This window comes from Oryctolagus cuniculus, chromosome 11, assembly GCF_051225735.1.
Source record: "Oryctolagus cuniculus isolate XC-2025 breed Fujian yellow rabbit chromosome 11, ASM5122573v1, whole genome shotgun sequence".
Taxonomy (NCBI): Eukaryota; Metazoa; Chordata; class Mammalia; order Lagomorpha; family Leporidae; genus Oryctolagus; species Oryctolagus cuniculus.
In genome coordinates this window covers 38,958,288-38,975,279 of record NC_142877.1, presented here as the reverse complement: position 1 = coordinate 38,975,279, position 16,992 = coordinate 38,958,288, and the positions used below count along the sequence as shown (strand labels likewise).

Here is a 16,992-nt window from a genome sequence, read left to right as displayed (position 1 = left end):
GCAAAGCATGTAAAGACAATATATAATCTCACCTGTATGTGGAGTTTAAAAAATAGGTGACTTCATAGAAGTTAAGAATATAATGGTGATGGCCGGCGCCGCGGCTCACTAGGCTAATCCTCCGCCTTGCAGCGCCGGCACACCAGGTTCTAGTCCCAGTCGGGGCGCCGGATTCTGTCCCGGTTGCCCCTCTTCCAGGCCAGCTCTCTGCTGTGGCCAGGGAGTGCAGTGGAGGATGACCCAGGTGCTTGGGCCCTGCACCCCATGGGAGACCAGGAGAAGTACCTGGCTCCTGCCATCGGATCAGCGCGGTGCACCGGCCGCAGTGCGCCGGCCGCGCCGGCCATTGGAGGGTGAACCGACGGCAAAAGGAAGACCTTTCTCTCTGTCTCTCTCTCTCTCTCTCACTGTCCACTCTGCCTGTCAAAAAAATTAAACAGAAAAAAAAAGAAAAGAATATAATGGTGATTACCAGAAACTAGAGAGAGAAGTAGGGAGAGAGGAAAGTATGAAGGAAGAGAGGTAGAAAGGTTAATTGATGGGTACCAGGTTATAGCTAGATAGGAGTAAGGAACTCTGGGATTTTATTGCATGGTAGGGTGGTTATAGATAATGTTAGTGTCCTGTATATCGCTCTATCTTAAAAAGTTGGGATTTGGGATATTTTATAAATAAATGTTAATGCATCAAAGGATAAATATATTTACCAATTGGATAATCTACAATGTATGCATATAATGAAACATCATATAGTACCCAATAAATAGGAACAATTTGTATATGTCAGTTGATTTTTTTTTAAATCCAATTGACTAGGATTATGTAAAACATAAATTTCTTTAAACAGACTGAAGAATTCTCAAAGAGAGAAAATTCTCTAAAACCGTAGAACAAATGCCCAAGCGGCTGCTGCCACTTTCTCTCTGCATATGTTTCAGAGTCTCAAAGACTAAAAGAAAGCTCCTGGGGGACTATGGTACTATTTAACTGGAGGGGATATTCCCTTAAAAGTACAAACAGCAGGGGTCAAAAACAGAAAAAAAATCAGAGGAGAGTTTCTCAGCAGCCATTCATCCCTGTTGGTAATTATTTTCTCTTGAAGATTATCTTATAATTAATTACTTAAAGAATTTAATGTTTATCATGACTCCATTAATTCCTTCAGAAAAAATAGATCAAAAAACAGAGAGCAGAAAAAATGGGATGCAGAAGTAAATAACAAATTAAATATGATTACTTAACATCCTACTGAGCTTCATTTTCATTTATCCTTTCACTCTATCCTTATCAAAACTCTGTTTTCTATCTAGACAAAATGAAGACACTAAGATCCTAATAACCAGAAACTTAAACTTAAAGCTTGCCTTGTGCTAAGAATCCACCTCAAAAAAAAATTCTTTCCCATCCTGAACCTGTTTACACAAATCTCTGCCACAGATTGACCAACTGACAGCTATCCACAGTGTTTATTTTGATAATTTTTCAACAGATTCTGGCACAGTAAAGGAAGGAATGATATAAGAAGGTACTTCAAAAACTAAAGGAAATTAGAGGTAAAAGACAAGTTTAATTTGGTGCAAAATATTTTGAAATTCATCAGTTTTAATAATATGAATTTTCTATGCACAGTTTAAAGACACCTTGTGTTTCTGACGTTTTTCCTGATAGTATGAATGGGTTCTTGGCTAGACCTGCGAAGAGGAAGGTAAGAGGTGGTTTCCCAACATTCTTGTCTGTATGCTAAAAACTAATGTTTCCCAACATTTCAACAGTATCATCTCATAAATGATGTGTAGGTAGTTACTGATTGTTTAATAGATGGTTATCCCCAGTTGAGAGGTCTGAAATTTCAGTAAGTTTAGAATCAAACCTTAGTTCAAATACAGTCAGATTCAACAGACTCATCAGTCCCGTTGAGTTTTTACTCATCTTAACATATAATAAGCTTTTCTCAAATTAAGAAATGGCAAATGTCCAATAGAAAACGTGGGTAGGAATATGATTATGTAAGTTTAAAAAAAATGGGCCAGCGCCGCGGCTCACTAGGCTAATCCTCCGCCTTGTGGCACCGGCACACTGGGTTCTAGTCCCGGTCGGGGCACCAGATTCTGTCCCGGTTGCCCCTCTTCCAGGCCAGCTCTCTGCTGTGGCCAGGGAAGGCAGTGGAGGATAGCCCAAGTCCTTGGGCCCTGCATCCCATGGGAGACCAGGATGAGTACCTGGCTCCTGCCACCGAATCAGCGCGGTGCACCGGCCGTAGCACGCCAGCCGCGCCGGCCATTGGAGGGTGAACCAACGGCAAAGGAAGACCTTTCTCTCTCTCTCTCTCTCTCACTGTCCACTCTGTCAAAAAAAAAAAAAAGTTTAAAAAAATGAAAATGTCCAATAAATATTAGAAAGCATTCAATGTTATCAATATTAAAATAGACATCATTAATTGCTATCAAATTGGTAGCATCAGAGATTCTTATAAAAGATTTAGGATGGTTGTTATAGCTTTATTTGAAAGTTGGAAGCAATATTAATTTAAAATCATGTTATTAACATGTAAGATATAGAAAATACAATTTATATAAGGAGAAAAAAGCAGGTTACAACATAGCATATATAGTATTGTTGCAAAGTATATAACTTATAGCTTTGTAAGTACATGCATTATTATTTTTTAAAGATTTATTTATTTATTTGAAAGTCAGAGCTACACAGAGGGAGGAAAGGCAGAGAGCGAGGTCTTCCATCCGCTGGTTCACTCCCCAGTCGTACGCAACAGCTGGAGCTGCGCCAATCCAAAGCCAGGAGCCAGGAGCTTCCTCCTGGTCTTCTCATGCAGGTACAGGGGCCCAAGGACTTGGGCCACCTTCCACTGATTTCCCAGGCCATAGCAGAGAGCTGGATCAGAAGTGGAGCAGCTGGGTCTCAAACCAGCACCCATATGGGATGCTGACACTGCAGGCAGTGACCTTACCTGCTATGCCAAAGCGCCAGCCACAATATATGCATTTTAAAAACTATATGAATATAGAATTAATAATGGTTATTTATCAAGAGTGAGACTTGACATATTTCTTTATGCAAGATACAGAGACCTAACCACTTGGCCATCTTCTATTGCTTTTCCAGGTGCATTAGCAGAGAGCTGGATCTCAGGTGAGAGCCAGAACTCAAACAAGCTGCCATATGGGATGCCAGTATTACAAAAGGTGACTTAACCCACTGTGCCACAATGCCAGCCTCAATAAGCACAGTTATTTTTATTTTGCATTTTAAAAGAGTTGAACCTTGATTATAACCTTTCAAGAAAGGAAGATCAACTTCCTTTCAGTAGACCTTGTTTTACAGATCATATCAGATTGTCATATAGCAGTTTAGTAAATGATCTATCAATTCAAGATGTGCATGCTAACTTTCAGGGTAGAGCTAACAGATGAGCTACTATTTGTTAGTGATTATATACATAGCAACTCCAGATGTTACATTGATCTGCAGTGCTCCCAGAGCCCAAAGGTTAAGAAATCTTCTATATTTAACATAAATGAACAAGAATAGGATCTATATGAAAGAATTCACCACCATAAACACAAAACAGATAATAACTAAATCAATTTTAGAGGTGTCAAATAGTAGGAGAGAAACATAATTTGAGATAAAAAACAAAAAATGAATTAAACATTAAGGCAGCAGATATTCAGATCTGTATCAGAATACTTACTGGTTTACACTGAAAACCATTTTCATTATTGTTATAAGTAAATTATCTGAACAAAATGTAATACACAAATTTTGTGTTAATTGGTCAACGTATTTTCAACCAAGAGCTATAGATTATGGACTATAAATTATTTGAGCTCGTACTTGAATGACAACATGGTACTTGCTGCCAAGGAAATGATAACAGAGAAGATAGATATAAGCAAATATGTGCAACACAGAAGAGCCCAGTCCTATTATAGAGTTTTGTAGCTACTCGCTAAGTAAATAGACATACATAAATCTGTTTAGATGTGAGGAGGTAGAAATGAAGATAAGGAAGTTTTGCTAAAAACTGAAACAAGAAAATATGGCCAAGGTCAAATCATGAAAGGCCTTTCCCATATATTAACAGTGAGCACTTCAAGGAAAAGGCAACCTTTAGGAGATTTTCAGCAGAGAAATGATATGACCAAATAGTCTCCTTAGAAATATAACTCTTATGGCAATACAGAAGAAGTAGTGGTCCTTCAAATTAGGGGGTCAAATCACTCTGAAAATATAATTAGTCTTTCCTTTCTAGTGATATGCTAGACTAATTGTCCAGAGAAATGTCTAATATATGTAAAATCCTGGAAAAACATTATAAACTTGTTGTAGTGGCTGAGCTAATAAGAAACTAAATACATTTGTTAGAGGCCAGAAATGATAACAGTAAGAATGAGTGATTCCATAGGGTTAAGCAAAAACTAAACATGGCACATGCTCTATGAGTATCTGCTCATCTCTGAAAACAGAAATGTCAAGAGATGTGAACAGAGTTAGAAGGTCCAATCAGAATGCCAGAATGAGAAAAAAGTAAGAAGGAAAGGGAAGGAATAATCCAAAGGCACACTATCTATGAATTGAGATAAATTATTAACATGTATCAATCATCAGATCTGGGAAAGCAACATTACAAATAATAAAAAGAACACTTCTAATCATATTAAAATGAAACTGCCAAACGTAAAAGACAAAAAAAAATGAAAAGTATATTAAATTTACCAAAGCACTCCAAAAATGTTAGAAATTAGAGATTATATGCATTATGGTGCAACACGTTAAACCACTGCTTGGGATGCACACCTACCATAACAGAGGGCCAGCGATTGTTTGCCCCTGCTTCCAACCCAGCTACCTGTTAATGCACCTGGGAGGCAACAGCTGATGGCCCAAATGCTTGGGTCCCTGCAACCCACATGAGACCCCGATGGAGTTCCAGGCTCCTGCCTTCAGCTTGGCCCAGCCACAGCCACTGTAACCATTTGGGGAGTGAACCAGCAGATGGAAGATTCTCTCTCTTTCTCTCTCTCCCTCTCACTCTCACTCTGTCTTTTCCTGTTACTCTGCCTTTCAAATAAAAATAACTAAAATGCTTAAAAAAGAAACAGGAGATTATAGAAATAAAATATATATCGTATGGCTTTTTTTATCAGAAAACATAAAAATGAAGCAGGATATTTAAAGTGAAGTGGTAGCTCTTTAAAGGAACAGGTGAAAAAAGAGGAAAATTCTACAGAGAAAATTGTAGAGGAGAGGGATTTAAATTCACAAATAGTTGAATGAGAATAACTTTTTTTTTATAATTCAACCTAATATCAATTTGAGCCCCAGATTTTAGTCAGTTTAAGGGATAAAGAGTGGGACTCGGGTGAGAATATCTGGTATTCAATCATTAGTCCAACAAAGTCACCTCTAGGAATTTTCTGGTTTGTATTTGTCTTGGCTCCTCAGGTCTGTCTGAATTGGGAAAAGTCAGGAGATATATTAAGTTCATGAGCTGGAGGTCACACATGCCCCACCTCCATGAAATCCTATCATCAATCAGATGACCCCATCCTAAGATTCACCTCTCCTTACCTGAGACCTGGGGGCAGTACTATGTAACCATTTCCCTTTATGAAGCTAATAAAAAGCCTGGTGAATGGCAGGGGGAGGTCTTTTCTCTCTCCTCACCTCATGAACCCAGGACAAGCAGAGCAGGGTATGGATTCTGCCTTTCACCTTTCCTGGCCCATTCTCCCTAAATGAAGTCCACACATATGTGTGTATTCTCACTTTCTAAGTAAACCTTACCCTGCTTCATGCCATGTTTAGTAAAATGGCATGGTCTTATCTGTGGCACCATCTTAAGCCTCGGGCGCCATCTTAGGCTCTGGCCCCCATCACCATCTTGCAGAGTAAGCTTCAGTCCTAAGCCCAGCCTGGCTTGCTAGAAGGCAGGTGACCAAATGGCCCAACCACAAGCATCAGCTTCACCCCCACCCTAACTGGATTCCTTGTTCCCACTTCCCTATCTCCTGCAAGACTATAATAGGACCTGCTTCTCACATACACTCTCTCTTGACCTCTCCCTCTCAACCCCTTTTCCTTTTCATCCTCTCTCGCCCTTTCCCTCCAGCCTGTCGGGTTTTCCCCACCCGACAATAAAACTTTCCTTTAGAGGTACCTTTCTCTGAAAGGAGGAGAGAACTTCCACTTTGACTATGACTCTGTTGGGATAAGATTGAAGTCGGCGAACTCAAAAGGCTTCCATAGCCTTGGCAACTCATGACAAGAGCCTAGGGAGATTACTGACACCATAAACAAGAGTGCCAATTTGTTAAGTCAACAACAGGAGTCACTGTGCACTTACTCCTCATGTAGGATCTCTGTCCTTAATGGTTTGTACATTGTGATTTAATGCTATAACTAGTACTCAAACAGTATTTTTCACTTTGTGTTTCTATGTGGGTGCAAACTGATGAAATCTTTACTTAATCTGTACTAAATTGGTCTTCTGTATATAAAGAAAATTGAAAATGAATCTTGATGTGCATGGAAGGGGAGAGGGGGTGGAAGAGGGGAGGGCTGTGGGTGGGAGGGAAGTTATAGGGGGGAAAGCTATTGTAATCTATAAGCTGTACTTTGGAAATTTATATTCATTAAATAAAAGTTAAAAAAAAACTTTCCTTTAACTCCAGTGTTTAGTGTGTTTTGTGGTGGCCTTCCACTGTGTCTGAGCCTGTGCTTAATTCTTCTCTAAGTAAAAGGCAAAAGCCTGAGATATTAATTTTGGCACAACCTAACCTACAACATGTCTATCCATTCTGTTACTTCCCTGACATATTTGGTAATCATTCAATTCTTTCCATTACATGTGATAATATGAAAATCATAGAGCTCCATCTGCCTAGACAAGCTATGGAAGCATCCTCCCTTGGTCTGATGCTTTGATGTCTCCTCAGACATTTGAAATGGGACACAGTTCTGCTCTATTCTTAGATCTAAGAAAGCTTCCTGGAAAATATATCTCCTCCCTGTGGTAGGGTCCAGATCAAGTAGTTTGTAGGAATCTTTTCTAACACTAAACAATACATTGTTCTCTTTTCTCCTTTTCACACTGGGGAATACTTCTTCAAGTGAATGTGTGAGAGGTAAGGGAAATAAGACAATATGGCTCTTTTCATCATATTTTTTCTTCTCTTCAAAATCTGTCTATATCATGAGTCCTTTCCAACCCTCGCTGATTTCTAGTATGTCAGCCATTTCTTGATGAAATCAGCAAATAACAGCCTAGTTTCTACTTGAATGGGAGAAAAGGTGGGGCTGGAGTGGGGAATAGAAAAGGAGATGAATGGGCCAGGAGACAAAGAAAAAGAAAGTATCATTTTCCACAAAGATTGAGCAGTTACCTAGAGGGAAGAGAAGAAAAAAAGGGCCTTGAATTTTCAAAGAGGAATATAGAAATATTCACACTTTCCTCCTGAAAATGTATACAAAATAGTTTAAATATGAAAATGAAACTTCTCCTAACAGTACCCCAGGATACAAGGAAAACTCTCTCACATTAGTATAACTAATCCTACTATCAAACTGCAAAACTACTTAGGAATATGAAATGTCTTTTTTATTTAATGTTTATCTATGCACCCATCTTCTTCCACATAGATTTTAAATCCATTTACAATGAAAGATAAAATTAATGGATTAAAACAAAATGTAAGTGATATCGGAGATCCCCCCCCCAAGATTTACACGAAAATGTGGCCTTTTAAAGTTCCCCAGAAGCGCCATCTGGGTTACCACATATGCTACCAGAATTTGGGGTGCCATATGATATCACCATACGCTTATTAATAAATCCCCAATATTAATAAGCCCGAAAGGGTTCTTCCCTAATATTTAGAGAATTCTAAATACCGGCACAGATAAACGAGGCAGCGTGGTAAGTTTTAAGCTTTTATTTAGTGAGAAAGATGCATAGGAGAGTGAGAGCTTTATTAAGGGGGAGATAAATCTGGGTTCATACCGAGCACCAGGAACCAGCCACATCGAGGAGCATCTAGGCCAGGAAGCCTAGGGTTGGTGGCCCAAAGGCCACACGCCCTGGAGGCGCAGGGCTACAGCAAGCCTCCTCCTGGCAAGAGGCCAGGGAAGAAGAGAAGGCTGGGACACACCATATTCCAGGCTATTAACCCACTTCCAAAGGGGAGTGGTTAATTAACCTGATTGGCTGGTGGGCACCCAGGTGTGGCCAGGTAGGTCACACAGGGGCGTGGTGAAGGTATCAGGCAGGGCGTGAGGTCACACAGGGGCGTGGTGAAGGTGTGGTCTTCCAGCTCACAAACCTAATCAATTTTAACCTGTATGCCTGCCTACCTCATAAGGAAATGACAGCTAGAAAGTAAACATGAAAGAGAAATAAGATATGAATTTAAATAGCAGACACTAGCTAGAGGCAAGCAACACATTTGGCTCCTACCTTTCTAAGTAATCTCTTGATAAAGAGAAATAATCCAAATTTGGCTGTAAACTGACTATAATTTGCCTACACACAACTTCTAGTTTTATTTCAACAAGGAAAGATGTAAGAGCACATGCTCTCAATCTGTATGGTCTGACTTCTGAACTTGACTCTGTGACTTCATGGGCTGTACTCACATATCCGTGAGTGGATCACTTAACCTTCTGTGGCTTTTCTTCATCTGCTAAACCTGCCTCTTACGTGGTTGTAATGATTTAGAACACTTCTGATCTCAATAGTTATAGTCATGCACACCAATAAAACTAATATACTCAATTAATCTATATGTTTAATTCCAGTTTCTCACTTAAGCTTTAGTCCCACATTTCCTATCATCCATAGCTTTGTTTCACACTAGCATCTGAGGATCTTGGGGATCTTCAAGTTTCCCATAATAATTTTTTTTTATAATTTTGTGATTTTCTTTTAGTCATCATCTTATAAACTCCCTATAAGCAAACATAGCTAAATTATTTTATTGCTTGCATTTACATTTCCAATCACACTGGCAACAAGTGAAGGTCAAATGGTATCAGATGATGTGCTATGCTAGCAGAAGTATATACAGTAATAGAATCGACAGTACTGACATCCATTCAAGATGGAGAGAGGGGATTCAAGCTTTCAATAGGAGACAAAACTTGACATGATGAAGGACTGAGGCATAAATTTCTAGTAAAGGAAACTCTTCAGAGAAGTTGTATCTCAGATAATATTGGTGCTACTTTTGCAAAAGCCATAGGGTAGGAGGTTGGGTTGGGCAAGGCTAAGAGTCAGTTAAAAAGGAAAGGGGTGGGGAAGAGATTTAGTTAGAAGTCAGTGGCAAGAGGTTGTGAGGCTTGAGATCAACATGACAAGGATACTAAGGCAGGCCTTGTTTGACACAGTGAGGGGTCTCCTTTTGATCTTATTGGCAGAGGGGAGTCACTAAAAGTGACTGAAGAAGGCAGTAATGTGAGAAAGATCACACTGTCTACAACTGGGAGCAGATGAGACTGCAGGTAACACTCACAAGCCCACTGTATCCTGTAGGTTAGAAATGATGTCATTTAAATGAAAGTTCTGGGGCCAGCGCTGTGGCATAGTGTGTAAAGACGCCAACTACAGTGCCAGCATCCCATATGGGTGCCGGTTCTGGCTGCTCCACTTTGGATCCAGCTCTCAGCTATGGCCTGGAATAGCAGTAGAAGATGGCCCAAGTCCTTGGGCCTCTGCACCCACATGGGAGACCTGGAAGAAGCTCTGGCCGCGGCAGTCATCCAGGGAGTGAACCAGCAGATGGAAGACCTCTCTCTCTCTCTGCCTCTGCCCCTCTGTAACTCTGACTTTCAAATAAATAAATAAATCTTTTAAAAAAATAAAATAAACAAACAAATAAAGGTTCTAGCTGTGGGTCCAAAGAAAGGAGACAACCACATGTGTGTCTCTGAAGCTAAAGAAAAATTAAATTTCAAGGAGAAATCAACAGTATATATTATGGAGAGATAAAGGAAAATATGAATTTAAAAAAGAGGCCCAGTGCTTCAAGAAAAATATTATGGTGACATTAATGAGGATAATTTTAGAATACACACCGTAATGGAAGCCAGATTAGCAGTCAAGTAAGATGTCATACATACATGTTAGGAACTCATGATGAAAAGACAAATATGCTATGATTCCATTTTTCTGATCTAAACAAATCATGCTAGGCCCAAAGGCCTATCCTTTAATTATCCCAAATTAAACTGAATTCAAACCAGAATCATCCCACTGTTAAAGAGGGAAGGGCCAGAAGTAGCAACATCTATGATTATGAGCAGGGTGGGCAAAAATCACATGTATTTCAGCTCACTTACTACAAAGCCATATAGTTTCAACTCGGTTCCCAGTATTCCCATAAAATTTATCCTTCCCCAATTTATCCTTCATGCTGCTGTATGATCACATGATCACATCATTCCCTTCTGAAGAATTCTTCAAAGGCTCCCTAATTTCTTTAATAAAGAAATCATGACTTGTCTCTGCCTCTATTTTTTCCAAGCAAACTTAGCCACATCTAACTCCCTATGTGCAAAATGCACATCCCTGTTCCCCTAGATTATTTGTTTGCTCTGTGAATCCACAGTACCTTGGACATCACTCTAATAAAATACTTCATCATGCCATACAGCAACTATTTTTTTACTTTATCTCTACCCTTTAAGCTAGTTCTTGACTTATAATAAGGACACATTAAACCTTTGTTGGGATTCTTTTGTTGTTGCTTTGTTTTGTGTTTGTCAAGTGAAAGTTTCTTACTCCTTTATTCGTATTTAGGTAGTATTTGAATATCTGTTTAACCCTAAAGATGCATGGGCACTCAAATTTTTTTTAAGCAGCCCCATGAGGTAGGTAATTTAAAAGTGAGAATTTCATTCAGAATACATACAGAATTTTTTCCTAAGAAAAATGTGAAGTAGAATTTAATGTCACATACAGATAATTCAGTTTTGAAAGTACCCCGTTATACAATTAACCGTACTTTATTTAAAAATAGATTTAAATGGGGCCAAATTTAGAATACATGCAGATGAATATCAATCACACACAAGCAATTTTACAAATTCATATTAAAATGCAGTATTTTCAAAGCTGCTAAGGAAAAAAGCAAACGCTCTAGCTTGAACTTCAGTGTTTTTAAGTGCAAAAACCAGAACTGAATAATGGAAAATGAGAATGCCAGAAAATATGGAAGATGTCCTCCAACTCCTCTGCTAACCTGAGTGTTCTCAGAGAATTAAGCAGTAGTACTAAATCCATTTAGTAATCACATATTAATAACTGCAACAGCTAAAATATAGTGAGCACAATATTTTATGCCAAAACTATATTTTTACACATTATTCACAGCATCACTCTGATTCTAATTACTAGTATTAACCCTATTTTACAATAGGGTTAATGAGGGGAAAAAAATGAGAATTAAAGAACTGAATCCCAATCTAGCTGATATCAGTAGAGGTAATTTTTAAAAATGTATTTGTATATTTATTTGAAAGATGGAGAGTGAGTGAAAGATGGAGACCAAGAGAGAGATCTTCTATCTACTAGCTCATTTCCAAATGGGTACAACAGCCAGGTCTGGGTCAGGCCAAATCCAGGAGCCAGGAACTCTATCCCGGTCTCCCACATGGATAGCAGATCCCCAAGTAAGAGAGCCATTTTCCACTACCTTCCCAGATGAATTGGCAAGAAGCTGTATTGGAAACAGAGCAACTAGGACACGAACCAGAGTTCCAAAATGTAATGATCAACATCTGTGCCACAACATCAACCCAAGCAGACGTAATTTTTTTTTTTTTTTTTTTTTGACAGGCAGAGTGGACAGTGAGAGAAAAAGACAGAGAGAAAGGTCTGCCTTTTCCGTTGGTTCACCCCACAATGGCTGCTGCGGCCGGCCCCCGCTGATCCGAAGCCAGGAGCCAAGTGCTTCTCCTGGTCTCCCATGCGGGTGCAGGGCCCAAGTACCTGGGCCATCCTCCACTGCACTCCCGGGCCACAGCAGAGAGCTGGACTGGAAGCAAATGGGACAGAATCCGGCGCCCCGACCGGGACTAGAACCAGGGGTGCTGGCACCGAAGGCGGAGGATTAGCCTAGTGAGCCGCGGCGCCGGCAGAAGCAGGCATAATTTATAATTAGTGCTATGGACTCAGTGCAAATAAGCTTTTAATCTGCCCTGGATTGTATTTGAGATAAGAAAAAAGTAATTTAGGTTTCTAAACCATGAAAACTACAACATCAAATTAATGTTTATGGGGCCAGGGTGTGGCATAGCGAGTAAAGCCATCACTATCCCATGTAGGTGCTGGTTCACGTCCCAGCTGCTCCACATCTGATCCAGCTCCCTGTTAATGCACCTGTGAAAGCAGCAGAGGATGGCCCAAGTGCTTGTGCCCCTTCATCCATGTAAGAGACCCAGAAGAAGCTCCGTGCTCTTGGCTTCAGATCTGCCCAGCTCTGGCCTTTGTGGCCATTTTGGGAGTGAACCAGCAGATGGAAGATCTTTCTTTGTCTCTCTCTCTCTCTCTTCTCTCTCTCTCTCTCTGTTAACTCTGCCTTTCAAATAAATAAATAAATCTTTTTGTTAAAAACATCAATGTTTACTTAAAAGTCTACCAAACACATCATTATACCAATTTATTTAATGAGAGTTGTAGCATATTTTAATATATATCAGATATTATTTAGGGCAGAACCTAAAAACTATAATGCCTACATTTCACAAGAATCTTAAAATGGCCTTGAAACTAAAGAAAATATAGATGCAAATAAACATATGCAAAGATGTTCAAAATCATTAGTTCTTAACTGCAAAGTGAAACTATGATATTACTACATACATATTAAAATTGCTAAAATAAAAAATTATTATCATACCAAATGGTGCCAAGGATGTTGGCAAAGTGAATCTCTTATATATTGCAGATTAGAATATAAAATGTAAGAGCCACTGTGGAAAAGAGTTTCATAATTTATCACAAAAGTAAACGTGTACTTATCATATGACCTAACAATCACACTCTTACGTGTTGATCCAAGAGAAATGAAAATTTATGGACAAATGCAAACCTGTACATGAATGTTCACAGCAACTTTACGGCTAATAGGAAAATACTCTAAAGATAATGTCCTTCAATGGGTGAATGGTTGAACAAATTCTGGTAGAACCACACAATGGACTGATACTCAGCAAAGAAAAAAATGGAAAGAACTATTATCGGTACATGCAATAATCTGAATGGGGAACTCAAGAGCATTGATTAAATGAAAATAGGTTATATGTAGTAGGATTCCATTTATATGACATTTTTTAATTCATCATATTAAAGGATTTTGATCAACATATAGTAATTGTATTTATTTATGGTATACAGTATGATATTTTGATAAAGTATACAATGTGGCCTGATTACATCAAACTAGTTAATATATCCATCACTCCAATTACCTCTCATATTTTTATGGTGAGGCATTTGAAATTTACTGTTAGTTACTTTGACACATATAAGATGTACAATATATTATTATTGACTATAAGTCACTGCTGTGCAATACTTCTAAAAACCTATTCCTCCTGTCTATCTGAAACTTTGTACCCTTTGATTAACAAATCCTTATTCCTTCCCTTCCTATTCCCCTTAGACTTGAATGATCATTCTACTCCCTACTTCTATGAGTTCAACATTTTGGGAAACAAAATCAAAATTAGACCAACAAGATGGCATTAAACTAAAATTTTTCTGCAAAACTTAAGAATCAAAGTGAACAGACAATCCACAAAATGGGAGAAATTATTTACAAACCATATATCCAATAAAGAGTTAATATATAAAATATATGTCACTCAAATAATTTAATAGCAAGGAAACATATATGTGTGTGTAAATAGATAGATAAACCGGGGTCACTTTTTTTAAAACTTAAGGATGGTCACAAGGTACTTTATTAGGAAGAAATTTAAAATATCAAATCATTTCATCCATAGCAACTCAGACCAAATGTCGCAGTGTAATAATGTGGTTATACAGAGAGAATCACAGAAGTCTGAGAGAAAGTGATGACTGAACTGCTTTGGCACATTGACTGGGGGCACTCTTACTCTCTCTCTACAGGCAGCTCAGGAGTTTCCTGTCAAGTTGCCTTGTTCACCTAAAGGTTAACAGCTGTTCCTTTCCTTCCACACCAGGCAAACAAACTGCACAGCAGAAAGCTGTAAATTAGAGCCATTGCACTGTTCATTTTGGCATCTCTTTTCTATCTACCCAGGAACTTGCTGAGGCTGATCTTATGAGATGCAGAATATGGCCAAATTACAATTATCACAGGCAGATGATTGCATCTAAATGTGCCAAATGGTTTTTGGGAATGAGGAAAAAGCTACTACTTGTCTTAATATTAATTTATCACGCCCTTGTACATTATGTGACAGCTTTGAAAAAGTTACATATACAGGCAAGGGCAAGACAAAACATGAAAGAAACAAAATAGTAATAGGACAGTTAATGATATTTTTCTGCTTATAATAACTTTCTTTTAGTTCAGTAAAAATTACCCAATTTTTAGATATCTAGATACAAACTGCCATCAATAATGTTATAGTACTTTCCCAATGTTCAAATAAGAAAATTATATAATTATTTAAGATATGCCTACTAAAACAAAGTATTTCATAATGAAAATGAAAATCTGAAATTGAACAACAGACTTTGAAATCACAGACACCATTTCTTTATACTTCACTTTTGTCTGATTTAGTTTAATCATCTCTTTACAACTTACTCAAAACAAAAAACACCTTGAAGAACTTGTATTTATGTTGGCCAATTATTAACTCAAGCACAGCAGCAAGATTTCTTTTTAACAATGCAACAATCAGTACTTTTCCCTCTAGAGGGCGCTGTTGACAGCACATTAATTGCAATACAAACATAATAAATCCCCAATGATTTTAATCAAGAAGGTAAATACATGAGACAGTTCTAGACCAGAAAGGATGCTTTCCCAAAATTGTTGTTCGTGAAAAAAAAAATTATGTAATAAAGACTCATGTAACAAATATACCAAAGAAAAATCAATTACTTACCTGCATTGACTATGGCATCTACCTCTAGCAATGTGATGTCACCTCTATAGAGAGAAACTTTTTCACTCAAACTTTTCTTCACTTGTGATGTTTCCTGAGCACTCTCTTCTGTAATAGAAAGTGATGCACATTAACAGTAGCATTCTTAATTTCTTAAAAGCAACTTTTCAATCAAGACAACAAAAGCCAATGTGTGATACTCTGTAACATAAAACAATGGAAAATAAGTTTGGAAGTACCAGGGGTATGGATTATCCTCCATTATTTTGTATTCCTCAATAGAAATGCATTATCACATACAAATTGGGTATTTAATAAATTTGGGCATATTATATTGGTAAGCAAAATGTTCAACCTTTATTAATCAATTTAAAAATTCCAAAATCCAATTATGTACCATTTGCAAAACCAAGACAAAATAAATTTTCACAGTGAAGGAGCTTATTTCTATTTTGTTTGTTCCCTAAAATAGCATTCTTGAAGAAAATATTTTTTGAGCACAAAAACATTTAGGTTCAGCTTTTTGCTACTCTTAAGGCTCAAGCTATCTTTCAGGAAGGAATATTTGAAGAATATCTGAATTTGTGAAGCTGTTTCTTACCAGAAAATATTTAAGCGTTCATTCTCAGGGTACTGCTGGATTTAAAAGAGAAATAACTCCATTGAACACAACAGATAAAAAGTTATTATATGGAAAACAAACCAAAAATATTACATTCTAAAATATTCCTAAATTTGTATTTATAAAATGTATTAAGTTTGTATGCCTTAAATAAAGGCTTCTTTGGGAATTAAAAAAAAGAAATTCAATTCTGACTTTTCAACAGTAAAAAATGTATATATATTAAGTGTTCTAAAGCAATACTAAAACTTTAATTTTCAATCATCTTTAACAATTTATAATATTAAGAAAAACCTATTAAACAAAGCTATATATCAGTATTATAAAATAAATGTAGTTGCTATGCATCAAAAGTTTTTTTTAAACTTTTATTTAATAAATATAAATTTCCACAGTACAGCTTATGGATTACAATGGCTTCCCCCCCATAACTTCCCTTCCATCCCAACCCTCTCATCTCCTGCTCCCTTTCCCATTCCATTCACATCAAGATTCATTTTCAATTTTCTTTATATACAGAAGATGAATTTAGTACAGATTAAGTAAAGATTTCAACAGTTTGCACCCACACAGAAACACAAAGTGAAAAATACTATTTGAATACTAGTCATAGCATTAAATCACATTGAACAAACACATTAAGGACAGAGATCCTACATGAGGAGTAAGTGCACAGTGACTCCTGTTGTTGACTTAACAATTGACACTCTTGTTTATGGCATCAGTAATCTCCCTAGGCTCTAGTCATGAGTTGCCAAGGCTGTGGAAGCCTTTTGAGTTCCCCGACTTTGATCTTATTCCAACAGGGTCATAGTCAAAGTGGAAGTTCTCTCCTCCCTTCAGAGAAAGGTACCTCCTTCTTTGATGCCCTGTTCTTCCCAGTGGGATCTCGCTCACAGAGACCTTTCATTTAGAGGTGTTTTTTTGGTTTTGTTTTTGTTTTTTTGTGTTTTGTTTTGTTTTGTTTTTTTGTTTTTGTTTTTGTTTTTTTGTTTTGTTTTGTTTTTTTTGTCAGAGTGTCTTGGCTTTCCATGCCTGAAATACTCTCATGGGCTCTTCAGCCATATCCAAATACCTTAAGGGCTGATTCTGAGGCCAGAGTGCTGTTTAGGACATCTGCCATTCTATGAGTATGCTGTGTATCCTGCTTCCCATGTTGGATCCTTCTCTCCCTTTTTGTTTCTGTCAGTTAGTATTAGCAGACACTAGTCTTGTTTATGTGATCCCTTTGACTCTTAGTCCTATCAGTA

At 37.8% G+C, this 16,992-nt stretch overlaps 1 protein-coding gene across 4 annotated transcripts in view; it reads right to left on the bottom strand.

Moving 5' to 3' along the window:
• MACROD2 (mono-ADP ribosylhydrolase 2) overlaps nucleotides 1-16,992 on the bottom strand; it is a 2,169,899-nt gene that overhangs the window by 2,048,981 nt on the left and 103,926 nt on the right. For all 4 annotated transcript variants that reach the window (XM_051846213.3, XM_051846214.3, XM_008256366.5 and 1 more), the window contains one exon: nucleotides 15,121-15,228. In XM_051846213.3, coding sequence (XP_051702173.2) covers nucleotides 15,121-15,228 — 108 coding nt within the window. The remainder of the gene's footprint in view (nucleotides 1-15,120; nucleotides 15,229-16,992) is intronic.